Source organism: Falco peregrinus, chromosome 5 (assembly GCF_023634155.1).
Source record: "Falco peregrinus isolate bFalPer1 chromosome 5, bFalPer1.pri, whole genome shotgun sequence".
In the NCBI taxonomy this organism is placed as follows: domain Eukaryota; kingdom Metazoa; phylum Chordata; class Aves; order Falconiformes; family Falconidae; genus Falco; species Falco peregrinus.
Window position 1 is genome coordinate 58,332,920 of NC_073725.1, and position 20,393 is coordinate 58,353,312.

At 41.0% G+C, this 20,393-nt stretch overlaps 1 protein-coding gene across 3 annotated transcripts in view; it reads right to left on the reverse strand.

Annotated features, from left to right (window-relative positions):
• LOC101918751 (sodium channel protein type 5 subunit alpha) overlaps window positions 1-20,393 on the reverse strand; it is a 216,594-nt gene that overhangs the window by 134,916 nt on the left and 61,285 nt on the right. For all 3 annotated transcript variants that reach the window (XM_027791757.2, XM_027791756.2, XM_027791755.2), the window contains 2 exons: window positions 17,546-17,776; window positions 1,498-1,561 (listed from right to left, as the gene is read on the reverse strand). In XM_027791757.2, the coding sequence (XP_027647558.1) occupies window positions 1,498-1,561; window positions 17,546-17,776 (295 nt within the window). The remainder of the gene's footprint in view (window positions 1-1,497; window positions 1,562-17,545; window positions 17,777-20,393) is intronic.

Here is a 20,393-nt window from a genome sequence, read left to right on the forward strand (position 1 = left end):
TGCCTATTGACTAGCAAAGGCTGAAGTCCACCAGCATAGGTACATTGCCAAATCCTGGGATCCCCGGGAAACATCCCAATAGTCTTGGAGTCCAGCCTGAGCCTGGATAAATGCAATGTATTACAATCAACAAAGCACTTAATTAATGAATGCTGACATTGTACCTTCTGTGGAACAAACAAAGAGGAAAGCATGGCCCTCTGCCCAAGGAGCTTACAGTCTAAATCAGACTGGTAATACAGATCAGACCACAAGACATGCAGAGGGAAGGCTGACACTTCAGCTTTCTCTTTGTCCTATGTAAATACAGATACAGACAGTGGCAGCAGAACATAAAGCATCTCTTCAGGACCCTGTGGCTTTTATTACCCGCCTGTCCACAAGCAAGTTTAGATTTTTATGTTCCCTTCATCTTCCTGCTGCCTCTCTGTGCACACATGCCTCTCTTCTTTTCACATTAAGTTCTTCCTAATTTACACCTTTCTTTTTCCCAGTCTCTACATTTAGTTCTACCAACTCAAAACATCTCCCTCCAGAATTAGATCATCTCAACTCCTCTCCTCACTTGACCTAGGTCACCCACCTCCCTGGTTCAAATACTCTCACATATTTAGATCAAAATCTCATCCATCCCACCACTCTAAGGTCTTTTCTTCCTTTTCCTACAACTCTTAACAGCCTACAAGCTTTACAAGGTTTATAATCTCCTCTGCCCACACAAGATCCCATCTTTCTCCATCATATCCAAACTCTTCCATTCCCATAAAGATCATGAGAACCCGTCAAATAAAATCACACTCTCGGATAATGCACTTAGACCCTGAGGACTGGATGCAGCAGGAACTGTTAGCATCTACAGATGGTAGGGATATGAATGAAATCCTTTATGCAGAGTAAGTCAGTATACCACAGGAATTATTCTGGATCTCTTTACTGTCTATAAGAAAGTGAAACATGTGCAGCCTATAAACATATCATGTACAAATGTAGATCACAACTCAAAACTGAGTACTTCCCCATCTCCAAAGCATGCTATTTTGGGGACTAGAATTTGTTGATTTGTTTATCTTCCTTTGCCAAAAGCCAAGAATTCATCATCAGTCTAAATCCCTCCAGCTTTCCTGTTTCATTTCCTTTAAAATACTCTCCACTCAGCCAAAGTGTTACTTAGTTTTCACTGGGGTTTTTTTTCTGAGAAAATTAAATGTATTGAAAAAGAACTGTAATAAGGCCCCTAAAGATTTCAGACCTGAATAAGTGACAAACACAAACTTCTCTTCCCTGCAGTTCAAAAAATTGAATTGCTATGCACAATATTTTCACTATCCTCTCTCCTATTATGACTGACACAAGGAAGTTGAAATATCTAATTCATGCTGGTAAGAAGTGGACAGAACTGAAGCAAAACATAGGGGGAAAAAAAAACAAAAAACAAAAAACCAACAAAAAGTGGCAGCAAAACCAAACCAGAAGTGATGATATTTTTTAAGTACTTACCCAGCATCAGAGCTATTGCCACACAGTAATACATCTTCTGTACCATTTTTTATGAAATAGTTCACTGCAACAGAAATAGAGAAATAGCTTTTTAACAAGTACATTCTGGGAATTAAAACATTCACAAATATCATCCACCAACCAGCATATTCAATTGCAACAGTAATTGAGAGATGAATGGCATACTTTTGCTTTGTTTTGCTAATTTTAACCTCCATAAATTATAAAAAACAAATAGATGTGTTCAAAGCTCTTTAAGCCCTTGCTGTTTGTATTCCACAAATGACCGGTTTAATAAAGTGGCAGCAAGGCTGTGGGCAATGTTTGTAGGAAACATCATCCAGCCATGTCCCTGGCTGCTGTAACCGAGAACGTTGCTACTGAATACGGTATAGCACTACGCAGCAAAAGCAAACCATAAGCTTGCCTGTAACTTTTAAACTCTACACTGATGAGATACATATTAATTGAAGTTTGTGATAGCAATTCTGACTCATAGGTTAAAAATGCAACCAACTATAAGTCAAAATGTAATAATACTAACAAAGCAGCCCACTCCCCCAACCTGGCGGATTCTGCTCAGTGTAGAAAACACACAGCGTGAAGCGAAAGAATCAGAAAAATGCACCTTGTTACAGATCAAACAAACAAGGAAGTATTCATAAAGACAAATATTTGTCAATGTAGTCATCTGTAAAGGCAACGGAGAGAGACACACACTTCTCAAGGCGGACTCAGAGAAGCAAGCTAAATTTAAAGTCCTCTGGATCATTTGCTGGTTGACTATCAATGAGGCTTAAGGAAATTAGCCATCCCCAGGCTAATGAAAGCATTTGTGTACACACTCCCTCTCCCATCCCCAGCCAAAAAAAGTTCAGAAAAACAGAACACAAGGCAAACTTCTCAAAAGGATAAGCAAGATCAGTTTTCCAGAGAGAGTCTGAAGAAAAGGAAATGTTCTAAAGAGCATCTCTAAAACCTGAAAGGCAGCATGGATGAACAGATAAAAGCATTGCTCTAGGAACATAATAAATGCAAAACAGAGGCCAGTAGCTGAGTGATGGAGGGTAGATAACCTGGTGCACAGAGAGGATGTGATCCCCTGTTGATATAAGGCATGATGGTGGCAGCCTTACGCAGCATGTGTTTGTGAGCAGAGGGGCCTCAGCAGATGATGCTCAGAAAAGGTTCTCCATTCTAGGCTAACCCTCTGTTGTGAAATGTTTTAAAAATTAAGAGTGACAGCTTATCCAGGCAGGCTATGCAAAGAATGCTCAATGGCTCAAGCCACCGAACAGATGTGCTGTGGCTTTCTGAGTAAGCTGCGAGCAGTGGAAAAGCCCTGCCCTGCTGCATGCCAAGAGGGAATTACTGTCCATGAGTTTGTGGTTACGAGGGCACGTGATGGTGTTCACAAGTTATCAGGGCGCATATCCTGCTCCGACTGTATGCTTTTCCACTTTGTCTCACATGTGGGCTTTCTACGGAAACACCTTGACTGACAGCAACACCCAGGTATTCAATATGTTAAAGGACCTGTGGTCAATCACCACAGAAGCGGGAAGGATGCCACGTCTTCCACCTCCTTTCACCCTCCACTTCTGCTAGCGCAAGACTTCTGCATTTCTTAGGAGAGATGCTATCCTTTGGGGGGATGCACAGAGTTAGTGACACTGACCCACCAGACTCTGCTACAGAGGAAATACAGCACAACCATGAGATGAGATAAATGACTGCAGAGATTCTACACCTTCTTAACAAGTGGCATCACTACATGGGGTACCCTGAACTTCACCAACGTGCACTCCCCCCTGGGAACTTTTCATACTGCAAATGCCAAGAGTGGGAGGACCATAGATCTGTCCGTGCGTTAACCACATTCTTTGAGGGCTGATTGAAGTTCCGGAGCACAGTGCTGGTTGAAGACTAAACCAACACCTCCTGGTCAGTCAAATCAGAAGACAAGAACAGAGTCAGAAGACAGATGTGAGGAGAAAAAAAGGAGACTCGGCCAACAAGAAATTTAAAATCTCAAAACCAGACAAAATTCTATTGTCCGTTGTGGACTTAAAAATTTACAGTTCTAAACCCAGCAACGTGGCAGGCACCAAAGAGTGCTATGAACTGTGCTGAGGAACCGGGGTGTAGATGCTGCTGGGAGGGGGTATCTTCACCACGGGGTCTGCAGCTGCACAGCAGCGTGTCACAGCTGCCGTGCCAAACCTCAGCCTGAGGAAGAGCCGGATTCCCTGCTGACAAATGAAGGGGGGATTAGAGTATTAGGCCCAAGGAGACAAATCGCTGTATTATCAAAAATGTGCACAACAATCAATTTGTCATTCAAAGCAAGTTGGCTTGGATTTCAATGAAGGATGCCAGGCAATCAGAGGTCTTTAAGAAGCGAACAGTCATCACTCCTGCTTTTAAGAACAAAGCACCTCTGTATTGTATTAACCGGTGGCCTCTGCTTCCCATCAGTTAACTCTAACATGGACAAAGAACATAAAGCTCCTTTTTCATTTACAGTAGGATTTTCTCTTTGAAACATGGACTGCTCAAACCGATCAACGCCACCTGAAACCACAATGACTTTTTCATTGTCTTGCAAGATTGCAAATAGGTTTGGTTTTGTTTTGTTTTGTCATTTTTTTCACTGAAAAAATTCAGCATGTCCGTGGAAAACAAAACAGGAAAACAAAAGTGGAAGACAAAACTGAAAACCTCCACATTAGATTTTTTCATTTTTTTGAAGTAAAATCAAGGCAAAACAGTATTGTTTGTATGCGTGTGTGTGTGTGTACATAATCTTTATACAACATGCCATTCTTTCCAAAGGAAATTCTAATATTTTTTTTTCTATCAGCTTTACTAAAATGTTGATGTCACAGTTACCGTGTATACAATGCCTTTTAGGAACTTTTCTACAGGAATTTCCAGAGCAAGGTAACTACTTGATCATATTAAAATATTTTTTTTAAAAACGGGCCACAATAACACTGGCTTCATATCAGTTTCTGATCAGTCCCACAATATTTACTACATTGTTGCCAAATAAACTCATCTATTTTTCAGTAATACAAAACATTTTTTGTCAGTAATCAGCAGCCAAAAAATCAACAGAAATATGTTTTCTAATAACCAGATGCTATATTCTCCAAAACATATGCACATTTGTGCCTGAGCCTTATAAATACATGCTAAGACCCTGTATCTCCAATGCTCCTGACATTGCATTACTTGTGTAAGGTTGATTCCGCTACCATGAAACAGGTGTATGATGAATCCACTATGTTGCTGTTGTCTTCCCAGGGCTTGTGTTTTAAAGCTGCTGAGTTCAGTAAAATAATCCTGTAAAGTGAGTGCTCACAAGCAGCTTACTACCTTCTTACAGAGTTTTGTCGACCTACAAATGACAATGAGATAATGGCAACTGCTTCAGCCAAAGTGGCTCAAGGACCAGCAACAGCAAGATTTGACCCAAAGCCAGAAACCCACACCCTTTGCTGTGTACAGGGTATGACAAAGCTCACACTACCATAACCTCACCACAACTAGTCTAAATGGGAAGAAGTAGAGGTTTATCTCCACCTACCATGGATCACCTCTTCCTTAGTATTGACATTAACACACCTGTAGCATCGAAGAATAAACACTCCTCCAATGAATTCCCTTAATTGTTTTCAGGAAAGGGTTAATAACAAATATTACGCAGCACAGTTGTTATATATTACATTATTATTTGGTTGAGGCTACTGATAGCTGTCTTTAGATGTGACATGGAGCCCAGACAGCAACCGTGACTGCAGAGTGGAGTAACGTCTGCTCTTCCCCATCACCAGAGTGAAGGGACCTTACACTAAACACAGCCCAGGAAATTACGTTCACTAATCCAGCTCTCAGTTACAGTTACATCAACCCAGAGTAATTCAATCCCCTCAGCATCCTCAGAGTTCCTGGCTCTCCAGGGACACCAAGAAGCTTGGGAGCAGCCCTAACCATCGGTGGTCCCTTAAGGCTTAAGGCTACAACAGCATTAGGAAGATGAAAATATATTACCCCGTTTTTCCTTCCATGAGTTGCTGTGTCTCCTGCAAATCCATGCTCTGCCTCCTACACTGCTCCAAGCACGCAGCAATGACCGTGTTTTTAAAGCTGCTGTATGCAAGTAGTGAGAAAATACACAAATCCCTCTAGACTATTCTTGCAATATCTTCCTTCCAAAGTCAATTCCTCAAGCTTCTCATCACTGCTGCTGTTTCATTCTGTTTTTTGGTTTGTTGGTTTTTTTTTCCTGATTTATTAATATCTTACAGGTTTCTGCATTGCTCCCTTCCACACCAGGCAATTCTAACAGAGCAAACATTCACAACAGCTCCATGTCAAGCTAAAAAAAACCCAAACCACAAACTTCCTCAAAAAAATAATTAATTCTAATTAAAATTATGCTCCAGCTTATACTTTCCACACCTACATCACACCACTGAGCAGAAAGCCAGTGGGGTACCTAAAGCTGCAGGGTAGAAGTCCTCATTTCTGTGCAAAGGAAAGGAAAATTTTCTAGTTCAGAAAAGTGAAAAAGGTTACAGTCCGCTTAAATACATGGTTTCTGAGTCCAGCTTCTCTTCCTCCTTTGAACACCCAACTGAAATGCTATTTTGACTCATCTTACAACAAATTCATTCCAATTTGAAAACCAAGTATATATTGCCACATTTGCACAAAGAGACGCATTCGAATATCATTAGTCACTGCCCGGAGAAGAGTCCTCTGGCTGACTTTCGAACAAAAACTTCAGAGAGGTGTCTGTTATCTGAGACTATTTATTGCAGGCACACGGGTGCTCCACTGGTTGGGGGACTTTCTCCCCATGCTATGGCTGGCACAAAGCACTGTCAGCCACCAAACGTCCTGATTCCAAATTTAAAATGCAATTCAGAAAGCCCCATCACCTTACAGTTGTGATACGTGACACAGAAACAAAATAGATAACACCCCCTCCTCGCCCTTTCGCCCACCGGCACAAACACACTGTACCTCTTGGTAATACATAATAATTAAAAAGAATCCTTGCTGCACTTGCTGCATGCACACTCTGTCACATACGGTGAAGTCTCTAATAAATGAAATTGAGTTTGAAGATGAAAAACATGCCTCACAAAAGCGATGGAACAGGCTGTATTAAGGGTATTATTAGGGAAGAATGCTTGGGAATAAATGGCACTGCCAGTTACTTCTTCCTTGTTAAAGGGGACTGCAAATAATTATAATAATCAGTTACTCTCCTGTTGCCCACCCCGTGACAGGGGATCAGCCTCTCTTCTGCTGTCCCCTGGCATTTGCTGCTGCCGACCCTTCTGTTGGGCTTTGCAGGCTCTCAGGTGCTCTCCTTGCTTCTCATCCTTCCCTCCCTCTTTCCCCAGGCACTCACTTCTGGCCCAGCTCTCTCCTGCCACCATACCCCAGAACTGTCTGGAAGGACATTTTCAAAACTCCACTTAAAAATGAACAGGAAGAGTTAGTTGTGAGGATGGTTGTGTGGGTAGAGGGGACGGAGATTAAGGGGATGGCTTTTTTTTTTTTTTTAAGAATCTTACATACAGCATTGGCTAATATGTGACTTTAGGATAAATACAGCCCTGAGCTGTCCTGCAGGAGATACCGAGGGGCTGGGAGGAGGGAGGAAAGCAGTCTCCTTAAGCTGTAGTGTCCTTAGACAGGTAGACTCCTACCAGTGCTTCTCCCATGGCTGAGAAAAGCCATAGAAGCAATTTCCCAGCCAGGGCTCAGCAGTCACCATAGCCTAGAAAACACACCCAATTTTGATAGTACAGCTTTTTCCCGCTTTGACAAAAAGTTACTAAAAATATCAATCAAGCCCTCTGCTAGATGGCTCCCGTGCACTAGGAAGAGGCTCTGAAAGCCTCAAGGATCCAAAGTACCTGGTCTGTGCTGCCTGTATGGTCCAAGGGAAGGAAAAACATGTCAGGAGGGAAGGGAAAGCATGTCAGGAGCAGTTGGAGCTGCACACTAGAGGGGAACAGAGAATTTAGATGCTGTCAAATTGGCTTGGGTACCATGCCAAGTCCATGAGCATCCCAACAAAGATGAGAACGGAGACAATAACTAGCAATAAATACTCATGCTGGCATTTAAACCTCTTCAGATAGCCTCCTTCCATGTCTCTGTGTCTGACCAGTCACACAGACCCATGCTCTTAAGGCTCTAGGCTGCACAGCACATAAATAAAAGCACATTTAGTACCACTTGTTTGGATGTACGCTTCACATGAATAGGCAGCAAAATGCCGAAATGTGCTCTCTGAAAGTTTTGTAGAGGTTTTGTCTTTTGGGGAGGGTTTTTTATACATTTGGCACAAAAGAATTAAAATCAAAATCTGTGACAAGGCTTGAATGCATTTGTGATTACAGGCAGATGCCAGAAAAATAGCAGAAAATACTCCTGCTTGTACTGTGATATAGAAAACAAATTAATTGGATCAAACACTGACTAAGAGATGGAAGACAAAGGTTAAGATGAAAAGTCTATGTGCCGTATTTCTGTAGGCTAACAGAGAGTTGCATCTGCACCACTTTATTACATTTATAAGTACAACAGAAAGAGAGGGAGAGCAGAGAGATGACAAAATCTACTCTACACAGTATTTTCCTGATCAATCAACTGCAAGGCCAGGACTGAAGGAGGAACACTAGAAACACCTATTCCACTAAAAAAATTAGTGGAAAAATGCAAAGTTAGGCATTATGTTGTCAGAATGCGAAGTAAAGCGGAGAAGGAGAAATTCTCATCCATCTTCACCCTTGTCAACTTTTACATACCCTGTATCATTTCAGCTAAGAGATATGGATTCAGTTAGGGATCCTTAGCCAATATTTTTGTATAATATGAAGATGTGATCAAAGAAAAGTGTAATATTGAGATGCAGGAAGAAAAGGATTGAGTACTATACAGGAAATGACCTATAAATCAGTGTTTGTCTCATCCAGTGCTGTTTAATACCTTTATCAATGATCTGGACGAGGGGATCTGAGTGCACCCTCAGTACGTTGCAGATGACACTGAGTTGGACGGTGCAGGGGGCTCTGCAGGGTCTGGGCAGGCCGGGCCGAGGGGCCGAGCGAGCTGTGTGAGGGTCACCCCGGCCCCGTGCCGGGCCCTGCCCGGGGGTCACACACAGCATCCCCCCGTGCTCGGCCTGGTCAGGCCGCCCCTCGAACCCTGTGTTCAGGGTTGGGCCCCTCGCTACAGGAGGGACACTGAGGGGCTGGAGCGTGTCCAGAGCTGGGCAGGGGCTGGGGAAGGGGCTGGGGCTGGGGAAGGGGCTGGGGCACAAGGCTGGTGGGGGGCGGCTGGGGGAACTGGGGGGGTTAGCCTGGAGCATAGCAGGCTCAGGGGGGACCTTATCGCTCCCTACAAACTACCTGAAAGGAGGCTGTAGGCAGGTGGGGTCGGTCTCTTCTCCCAGGTAACAAGTGACAGGACAAGAGGAAACAGCCTCAAGTTGCACCAGGGGAGGTTTAGATGGGATATTAGGAAAAATTTCTTTACTGTAAGGGTTGTCAAGCACTGGAACAGGCTGCCTAGGGAAGTGGTTGAGTCACCATCCCTGGGGGTAGATGTGGCACTTAGGGACACAGGTTAGTGGTGGACTTGGCAGTGCTGGGTTAATGGTTGAACTCAATGATCCTAAAGTCTTTTCCAGCCTAAGTGATTCTGTGATGCAGAAGACAGACCACAACATTGCTTTCAATAGGGTAACTGCTGGACTGGAGGGTACTGAGAAGCAGGTAATAAGAATGACTGGGAAAATTTTAATAAGACGAACAATTGGAAGAATGGAAATCTTTTGTCTTAGAAAAGACAAAAAAGCATGTTTTAGAAAACAGAAAAAAAAATAGCATGTTTTCTAGAAAATGAGAACAGGGAGCTTTGTGTGCTCACAGTCACAGAACATGATAACAATGTTTTTTGCCCTAAGAAAATGAAGGGGGGAAACAGGAAAAAAAAAAGAGAAAATACTTTCAAAACTAAAGATAAAAGAAATATTTTTCACTACAGTTGCCATTTCAACTGCTGAAGTTACTGCCACAGGCTGCCCCTGTGGTCAAAACATTCAAAGAGAGTTCTGTTGCTTATCTAGATATGGATATTTAGAGTTATAATAGTTAATGCTAATAAAAAATTAGAAAAATATCTATACTTCAGGGTTTACTAATTTGTTCTGGAACACATGGGGCTGCTCTGAGTGCCACAGACAGGTGCTGCTGTGGGTACACCAAGGCCAGACTGAGCCTGGCAATTCCCCATATCTCATCTCCACCTCACTTGGGTGAATTCAGCATTGATGAAAAGTATCAGGAGAAAATATTTCTTTACTTATTCCTTAGAACCAGTGCAATAAGGGAAAGCAGCAATGCAAGCTGTTCTCTGCTGGTGGGCTCACAGTGCACCTGAACTGACTGTTCTGTGTTAAAAGTGAAAGCTACCTCTTGCCTTTGCAAGGCATGTTATTGCTGAACCCAGAGCAAGCAGAAGTCCATGGACAGGCTCCAAAGGGCACAGACGAGATCCTTTCAAATGCACATCACCGTGCAAGTCAAGTGGTATTTTAGTTTGGGAGTTTATGAACAATTTGAAGGTGCTGGAAAAGTCTGAAAATGTTCCATCTGAATCTTTTGCGACACATCTTTCCTCTAGTAGTTCTTTCCTTTCTATGAGCAGTAAATGTGGTGATGAGGGCAAAAAAAATGTACCTGGGGGACAAATCTTCCTGTTTTACAAACTGTTACAAAATAAGAATTTACTCTTTCACCACAAGGCCAAAAAAAAAAAATATCTTACTGAATGTTTTGGAAGAGACTGTGTTGGATACAACAGTACCAATTCCTATGTTTTTTTGATCCTTGTACTTCTTTTGCTCAGCCGTCCTTGTACTATTTAGCTTAAAACATTAAAGTGCACAGATACAATACCCGTGTTAATAACGCATCAGAAAATTAAGGCTTGAGCATTTATGAAGGTATTTATCAAAAGATCCACAGCACCTGAAAAAAGCCACAATATTTATAGTTAGCAGTGGAGTAACATGACTAGATTCCATGCTGACAAGCACAGCCTGAAAGCCCAGAGAGGTTCTTTGTCTTAATCATTGGTTCATACACAATCATGCATAATAAAACACCTATTCCAGTCTCAACCTGATGTATTGCTTCCCTCTTTCTTCCCATCTCCATAATTACTCATTAAACATTCACTGTCTTCTATTACCACCTCAGACAACACCTCAACACTCCAGCTCTCCCCAAACTTGCTCCATTTGTTATCTGACTTGGACATCATTACTTTCTATACAGTTGTCATACAGTTTCAGAATATCTGTTCATACAGTTCTGTTTCAGTGGTTCTGAAAGCAAAACTGAAGCAATTTGTCAGGTGGAGCTAACAATCAGGCACAGAGCTTAGAGAAGATACATGTGCATACACACGTATATTTCTATATATTCACAGATATATGCCTCAGCATCCATGCCCGTTTATTTCAACAGTGCATTACACCTAGAACATCAAAGAGGAGGATGTGTAAAGGCTCCAGAATGATTTCACATTGGTCTGGAACTGCTTCTGATTTATCAGCTCTGTGGACCCTTCTCGAGCACACAGGAAGACCATGATTTGGATGGGTATCACATCAATGTTCAGCCAGTTGCTTTGCAAGCAGAGATTATCTATGACAAGTGCTCACCTTCCTCAGCCTTTGGCATCTAACGTGGCTGGTTTTGTTGGACCACCTCCCCAGGCTGCCTACTATGATTAAAGGATGGAAAATGAACCATGTTCCTCCACAGGCCACCTCAGAAAGTTCCTTCTCTGAATCACTCCCATCACATTGTTGTATGTAATTGGGAGCTGCAAAGACTAGGTAACTAAAATAAGGACCTAAACTTCATGTATTTTATGCATCTTTCTAAATATAGAACCTGAAGCAACCATAAGTCTTCCAGGTCTGACTGGAGATGACAAAACAGATATTACATTTATATTTATCTGGACTTTTTCTTCTTAATTAAAGCTTCTCCCGCCTCCCACCCCCCCCAGCCCCCCCACCCCCAAGACCTTTTGTAACTACACAGTTTGACTTCAGAAGAGAAAAATCACTGCCATGAAATGAATGCCAGAAACTAGTCTGCAAGAAAAAAATAACAACCCTTTTCAGCCCTCTTCTAGTTATAAAAATAGCAGTTGATTCTTCCAAGTAAAAGGTTAATAAAGCTTAAACATTCTTTTTTATTATTATTTTTTTTTATTATTTCAGTCGCTTGGACAGGATTATCTAAAAGAAATTACAGGGGTTTATTTTACCTTACAAGATACTGATTTTAAAAGAAAACATATACAGAACATTTTGAAAACAAGACCTTTTCAGAGTGTCTTAAGTAGGGTATTTAGTTTAAAGAAAAAGAAAATACTGGGGTTTGAGACTATCATCTCATAAGTGATATTATAATAATTTTATGAAAATTTTAAGGCTTTTTTCTTAAGTGTTTTTTCTCATGCATTTAGCACTTACACTGAGCCCTGCTCTACAAAAGAACACACTATTTAAACTCAGATTTCTACTTACTGCTTACTGACTAGTCAATAATCCATTTTAGTAATGGAACACATAAATGACATTAAAAATTCTACAATCATCAGCCATGTGAACCAGCTACACTCAGTCCATTGGTACATCTTTTCTCTCTCTAAGCCAGTGACATATTGGACAACATATAGCTTTCAGTCCACTAACTCACACATTCATAAAGCTTCACTTCATCAAATACATCTTTAATTTAAACACCACAACCTAAGACAGGCTTTCAAGCACACTATTTGCAGCTGCTTTCCTAGAAACCTTTACAAATACTGGAATTAAGCTTGCAGTCTTTCTATCAGCTGGTATTTCTGCACTATTAGGTCTCCTAAATATAACGGACAGCTCAAGAACTTTGATATTGATATATTGATCTCAGAATTTTCATAACACTGTGGATGTAAACTATCACTATTTTACACTTTTTTTTCCCCCTTTATTTCATCTTTCTACATGGCACTGCTGTACCTACACCCTCAGATTCCCTGGTTTGTTATTATCAATGTCTAAAACAAAAATTCCTCCTTGGGCTTATTGATTGCAGTCCCTTACTACATGTAGAATGGCAGGTAGGAAAGTAGTTACTTACCAGTAGTCATTTCCCAGATGAACAACCTGTTGCCTCCCTTTTAACTTCACCACCTGCACTTGGCATCAAAATTTTTTTAGCTTGATTCTACCTAATGCTCAACTGTTCCCCCAATGCACACTCCATTCATACAGGCAAAGAACAGTCCTTTGGAGGAGGTTGGGAGACCTGATGAGCTACTTCTGCTTTAATCTTCCTTTTCCCCCTTCCTAGGTTTGCAGTGGTAAGCATTACTCATGGATGGCAAAACCAGACTGGAATAACTTTTCTGATAAGCTGCCTTCTTAGAGGTTGGTGTGTAAATTATGAAGACCTAGAGTCGTTTAAATGGATGGGAAGAATAGAAAAATCCTCCTGTTCATGAGACAGATGTTGCCCACCAAAAGGCAGATTTCAGACCTGCATCTCCAATGTGAGTTGAAGAGAGACTAAGCAGGAAGCTCACCTTCCCACGACTGCTGTGCCCAGGAACTTAGCTGAGACACCAGAGGCACCTGCGGTAGCTCAAATGAAGTTTCTTTAACAGTATTAAGCTTTTAATGACAATGCCAAGAAAGTCTGCTTCTTGACAGTCTGATCAGGAATATTCAATGTCACTTTTGTATGCTAGGACTTAGTGATTAGTGAAGCTAAATGGAAGAGATCTCGCAGCCTGAATTTTCCCACTGAATCCCCATGCTAAGGGCTCTGTCCCTTGCTTCCCAAGTTACCTGGCACTTCCTCCAGCTGCAGGAACTATTGCAATGATGGAAAAAGCAAGCAAAACATTGAGGGGATAGGTAGGAAATTTGTAATCCTGATGGGATTCAGCGTATATGATCAGCTCATGGCAGATGTACAGCAGGAGGAGAGAACCCAACAATTCTCAACAACACTAGCAGCCTTGTAGCGTAGGATTGGCCAGTTCATGCAGGAAAGATGAAATAACAGCCAAAGGCCTGAAAAGGGAGGTGGGCGGAGCTGGCTGCTTATGGATCTATCACGCACAGGAATGGACTAATATTTTTTCTTCTTTTTTTTCCGATTTAGGAAAAAAAATATTTTTCTTTTGCCAGCAGAATTCCTGCCACCACCAGTCCTAGTGCTGGCACGCTGCCTCTACCGGTGGCAGAGGCAGGAACAGGGGGAGCACCGTCACCCAAGACAGTCGTGGTGACCACAGTGGGAGAGCAGGAAAGTACTTGTGAGTCTTGAGCGTGTAGCTAAGGGAAGGAGTTCCTGAACCCCGGGAGCACGGTGGTTATTTCCTAAGGATCACCCAAAAATCAAGTGTTACCATGTAATTGTGGTTAAGCCAATGATGATGCAAACAAAGTTTATAAACTGACTTTTTTCCCCAGCTATAAAATCAAAAGGATTGAGAAGGCCAATGAGAAAAACTTCCTTGCCTGAGGGCTGATAGGAGCTAAGGAAAGAGGATACAATTAAGTCCAGATATCAAGTAATTTTTAAGTAAAAAAGCAGAGCTGAAACTATTCCAGGCCTTCTACACAACCAAAATGTCTCCTGTACCAAGTGCCTGTGGCACAGTTATCTCAAGCTAAAAAGGGCTCAGAAAGACTGAAAACCGAGTTCTTATCTTTCTTTGCACATCATGACTAAGTGTCTCAGCTATTTCCTCTGCAGCACCAGGCAATTCTTCACTGTATTATCCTTTTTAGGGTTTCACTCTTTTTTTTTCCATTCATGCAAAAAAGGTTCAAAGGCACAAGAGGAGGCCGATGGCATTTCAGAGGCTCCCTGCTGTCCTTTAAAACATTAAAACTCCCTCAAAGAATCCAAAGCAAACTTTGCATTTCCAAGAAGAGCAGAATTGGCATATCAGCCTGTTTTGACTCTCTATTTTGGTGTCCTGATGAACAGAATTAATTCATTTTTCCAATGTTGCTTCTGAGTGTTTTTTACTCCTTTATTTCTTTACACCCCTTTTTTAAAGAACGTATTATTGTGAATCTCTGACAGTACTTCAGGGTTCTGTTTTCTTTTTTTTAGGTTAGCATCCCTGCTTCAAACTAAGTGACTCAGCCACATTGGTTTCAAAATCTCCAAAGAGCTTTTCTAATTGTCTGTGCTCCCTTCAAGTGAACTCTATCTCAACATGTTGGCCAATTTTCTTCTCTAGTTCTTCTTCAGAATAAACACTGACACTACTCCATTTCTTAATATATTCCTCTTTTTATCTAATTTGGTCTGCCTACACTTTAATCTAACTGTATGTATTGCCTAATTCCCTTCAGTACTTGAAATTCGGACTGTTATTAAATTATGGTCAGTACTACTCTGCGAAACAGTCACTTCATTTCACCATAATGCTTATGCAAAATGAAATATAAAGCACTATCTCATCTAGTTACAAAATGAGCCAGTCCTTCCATTTTTGAATTGCTTTAGTGCAATAGTCAACACTAAATGAAAATCCTACTTAATACTGTTCTCCCCAGCCTAATAGCTAAGCCATCTTCTCCAGCATTTCGAGGAACACTTCATTATTCTTATTCAGAGGTCAGTACACTTTTCCTATAAATCTACTTTTCTTCTAGTTCTTCAGTGGCCTGCTGCATTGACTCAACACTTCAACTATTTAAATAATTTTTGTGCATCCACCATAACTGTCGGCTGTTTGCCATAATGCACCGTGTCCTTATTTTCAGATATTATAAAAACATGAAAGCATTCATTGATATTATTATTACTCTATTAATACCACATGGTCAAACTTTAATTCACTTTAATCCATTATCTCACCGAGTTGATAATCTTTGTAATAGGTAAATCTCCTTCAGTGATAAAAACTATATTTTCATGACCATATTAACCGTAACTGGATTTACTAAATGGATTTATGGGAGCATATCCCCTCCTCCCCATATCTGGACCACACAAAAATCTTGCTCATGGTATGCTGGAGCAGATGTATAATTCCTCCCATTTAAAGCAATGCTGCAGCTGGCCCTGACATTAACTGTATTTTTAATAGACTCTTCAGTGGTACATTTACCCTACTTCCATTTCCAGAGGGCCAGACTATCTCCACAGCTCCATTTCATCCCTTCACCCTTATTGCAGGGCTTTATACTTCCAGCCATCATTTATTTTATCTCTCAATGCCTCTGTGAGAGAGGGAGAGCAGCACCTCACAGTGCTGTCAGTCATCTGTGGGTGAATGAGCTGTAAAGTGCTTTAATCCACCAAAGGTACACGGAGATCTTTACTAGCTCCATGAGCACTCATCTCCAAGCTGGAAGCATGGAGAGCATGGCTGGGAAAACATGTCAGCAGGCTCATCACCAGCCAGCACAGATCTAGCATGGATTTTTAGCTCTGGCAAAAAGCTTTTTCCCCTTTCAGATGACAAGAGGCTCTGACACAGGGACATAGAGAGGACATGTAACATGAAGGTCAGGGTCAGCCCCAAAGACAACGCTCATTCAGGCAGAGCTTTGTGGACTGCCCTTCCTTAATGCTGCATCAACCACATCACGCCTAAAGACACCAATGGTGAGCTTTTTATTCCTCGAATGATACTTTTCTAACACCACTGCTTCCAGGGCTGCTCAGGCTGCAGGGAGAGGAATTGAGCAGGAAGGCAGAAGTCACCAGTGGAGAATGGTGGGACTGCCCTTGGCCCAATCCCTGAGCCATGTAGCCTGGCTGAAGAGGTGTACAATGCTGAGGAGCCAGCAGGAGTTGGAGGCAACCTTGTGCCAGGTCTTCAACAAAGCCCTGGGTCAAGCCAGGCAACTTCCAGGAGTCAGGCACAGGGTTTTTATAGTGCAGGTGGCTGGAGATACAGGACTGCAGGGTCCACACAGTCAGAGCAGAGCTACCCCGTGACTCTATCACACCTCCAACCAAGAACATTTCCAGGTAATGGGTTGACTATGTGGTTCATTCTTCCCTTCAATATAAATAAAATACCAAAGGTCACTGGTCATAAGTTCCTACAAATACACATCAGTCTGGCTGCTTCCTTCCCCTCAGGAGCATCTTTGAATTGTTTTGGATGTGAGTCCATGTCCAGTGCAACTGGTGTGGGTCCTCCAGTGACTCAGAGAGTTTTGGAGCAGCAACAGCTGGGCCGCTTGTTTACAATTTGAAGTTTACTTGCACAAAATGCTTATTTTTTTAAGATGTTAATAAATTAGTTCAGTGAACCTATTTCATTGTAATTCAAAGTATAGCAGACTGTAAAGTATTAAAAATTGCTTTGGCCTAGAAAACAAGCCTTTTGATAACAAACATCAGAGCGCCAGATACCACAGGATGGCCCAACCTAGATAATGAGTTAGGGCCCCAATAGCATAACATTTCCTTTAAAAAATGCTCTTGGGATTTTTCAGATTAATAAATACTGAATTGTTTTGCTTTGCTTTTTGATTTTTTAAGACACTTCATTCAAATTTTGAGTTTTGCTAGAAAATGCAAGAGCTATAAATTGTGTTAAAGGAACAGCGTGCAAACCATGCCCACGCACAGAGCTGAAATTTTCATGTAAGTACTATTTCCAGGAAAGGGAGCTTTAAGAAAAATATCATGAGACTCCTTAAAACTTTGAAAATCATGAATGATGCAGCAAGGACCTTAACATGTATCACAGGAAAGCACCAGAAATACTTTCAGCCTGACCTGTGAAGGCACCACAGAGATCAGAAAAAGCTACCTATGTCTTTTGAAACCACATCAACATCCTGAAGAGCCAGTAGTCACGTAATGGTGCATTTGCTGCTTCACTTACACATTTTGGTCAACACGATAAATAACAAAACCAGCCAACCAAAACCCAGACAACAAGGTAAAGAAGAGCTTACCTGGATCACTAAGAAATTCCTCTGAGGTGTTCCACATCCTACCATCCAAGTACAATGTGCCATTGGTGGAGTTAAACTTGGTGTAGTCCCTGACACACTTGTGTCGCAAGTTGCCCATGAAGAGCTGGAGGCCTATGAGGGCAAAGACACTCAAGCAGAAAACGGTCAGGATCATCACATCAGCAAGTTTCTTAACAGACTGGATAAGTGCACCTACAATGGTCTTCAGCCCTAGGAAGATAAAAGCCAAGAGTTTATAGACTGAGAGGCTGAAACATGTCTGCAGATAGCTACTTTTCATGATGAAATTCTCCATGGAAAGGGAAAATTGGAAGGGTTTCTATTACGTGTTTGTAACTGGGCAGCAGAAACGAGAGATGATCCCCATGAATGTTTCGTTTGGTCTACTTTTGTCTGGAAAGAAGGTCTTGGTATTACTCTTACACAAACACTGATTTAAAAACAGAGGGAAAGAACTGGATGGAGGAGCAGTGAGATACAAAAATATTCATGGATAAAGAATACAAAATGGTTTTTATATCTTCATGGAGCTACAGTAAAGGCTGTAAAGCCTAAATCCCACTGAATTTTGAGAATGTGAATTAGTTTTAAATCACTCAGGTGATTCTGATAACTTTATCCCTCACACAAACAGATGAAAAGGTATGGAAATGTTATTTATTCCATGATTATTTTACATATTTCAGTGCCAAATCCAGTCTGCTGTCCCCATATGAATAATTCCTCTGCCTCCAATTAATTTGCTTAAGACAACAAAAATTTGGGATTAGAAATAAACTAAATAATATGGGCAATCAAATAAGCCCAGTGGAAACTATTTGAGTAAACCAACCTGAGGCTCCAACAATACCTGGGCGAAGTTAATCATTTTATTGCTGCCAATGTAGATAAATCATCTTATTACAAACACCAAAGGCTTGGGTCACACAAATCAGCTTCTCCTGTGTTTTTTCACTAGCTTCAGTTTATTATTCTATAAATATACAGCTATAAATAATTATACTGTTTTCTCAAAAAATATTGCTTGCTTTTGAAGTGTTCCTGGAGATCAGCACTATTTGAGCTGATTGACTATTACATGAATACGACAGAAAAGCACTCTTTCTGAAAAAGAAAGGCCTTTCTTCTAAACTTGCATGCTGTAGTTGTACGTTAATATCAGATGCACAATGGTAGCAATCTTGTTGTTTCTTTCCTATTTATATTTAATTAATACTCGATAAGTAGTAATCAGTGCTGCTGATAATCAGTGTCACCAACATGGCAGCAGTAAGAGAAATTGAGTTAAATGGAAAAAAGAAAATGCAAAGAGGAAACAGGAGGAATTCTCCTGGGCAATACTCAGAAGCACATCGATTTGCTCACTGAATATGATCATACACATTAAATCTCAGTTCCCTGGAATTCCACCCCAAGAGTTTGGCAGCCACAAACGTTGAGCTAGTGCTGTATAATTTAAAATAATATGAAAATGTGCTTGAAGACTCATAGGAAGGCGAAATGGGGTTTTGGCCTTGCTTAAAATTCAGCAGTTAGAGTAAGGGTGATCATAGTTTCTCAAAGGAGGACGAGCTGCTAGAATGGCCAACAGGTCCAGTAGTCCCTGTATCCAGCAACCTAAATTATTCCACACCTGCACAGGATATTGCCATTAGGTTAACCTATGAAAGATATTAACGTCTATAAAATGGCCTTTTAACCAAAAGGAACTGACCCGTCAGGTGTAAGTAGCCCCCCTTCCTCCACTAAATTCTTCATTTGCCTCTTTAAAGCATGGTAAAGAGGGAGAGGTTAAGCACTTCCCTGCTCTACTTAAAAATAAAACAAACAATACTGCAGTACAAACATCAGCCAAAAGCTGGATTTTCATGCTGTTGGCACTCCTCACCAGAAAGAGGTTTTACAGATTAGGTCAATTTTATTCAGGTACCTAGAAAAAGGCCAGCTTTGAACTTTTGAGTCCTGTCTGTAGATTTGGCTACCTATTTTGATGCCTAAATAAGAAACATAGCTGTTCTGATAATCTAATCTTGGGTGCACTTTATCGCCAACCTGGAAATAGCTTTAGTTGTAGGCCAATTCTGAAGGATTTCCTGGGGTCTCACCGTTTCACAGTAAGACCTTTAAGACAACCAGGTCTTAAACAAGTAGTGAGGTGCAGAAGAAGAAATTTGTAAATGCACTGGAATATTTTTTTTTATTTTATCTAATATTCTGAAATGTTTTTGAAGATTCGCGTCATTGGCTGTCCTTTGAATGCACAGATGTTCCTTCACTGAAGCTGGTGAACCCTGGGAAGTCCAAATGCAAACCCAGTCTTAAGAAAGGGAAAAAAGCCAAACTACAGATTCTTTTATGGCGGTACCCTCTGTGAAATCCCTGTAGCACATTTGTTTGTTTGTAATACAAATATGAGCTTGGAGCCCGGTAATTAATCTTACATGGGCACAGACAATGGCAGTCCTAATGTGAAACAGCGATATTAGGAAACAAGACCTACAAAATCCTAATCACCAATAAAGACTATCTGTTTTTAAAAATCAGGCCCCAGCATTGTTAATTTCAAGGTCATTTCAAGAAACATGTTTTTCCCAGTTTACTTACTGGGGTTTTAAATAGAACAGTAATCCTATACTATTAGTTTTACAAGTTCATTCCTTGCAGGTAACAAATAATTTCTTTATAATATGTCTTTGCCCTTTACTTCTTTTCTTCTTTTGTTGTTTTAATAGCACACAGACTTTTGAATGGTTTAAGAAGAGAATGCTTTAGTAATACAATTGCTCTTAATTAAAGGCCATTTAAAAATAACTTGTAGTTTGCCTCC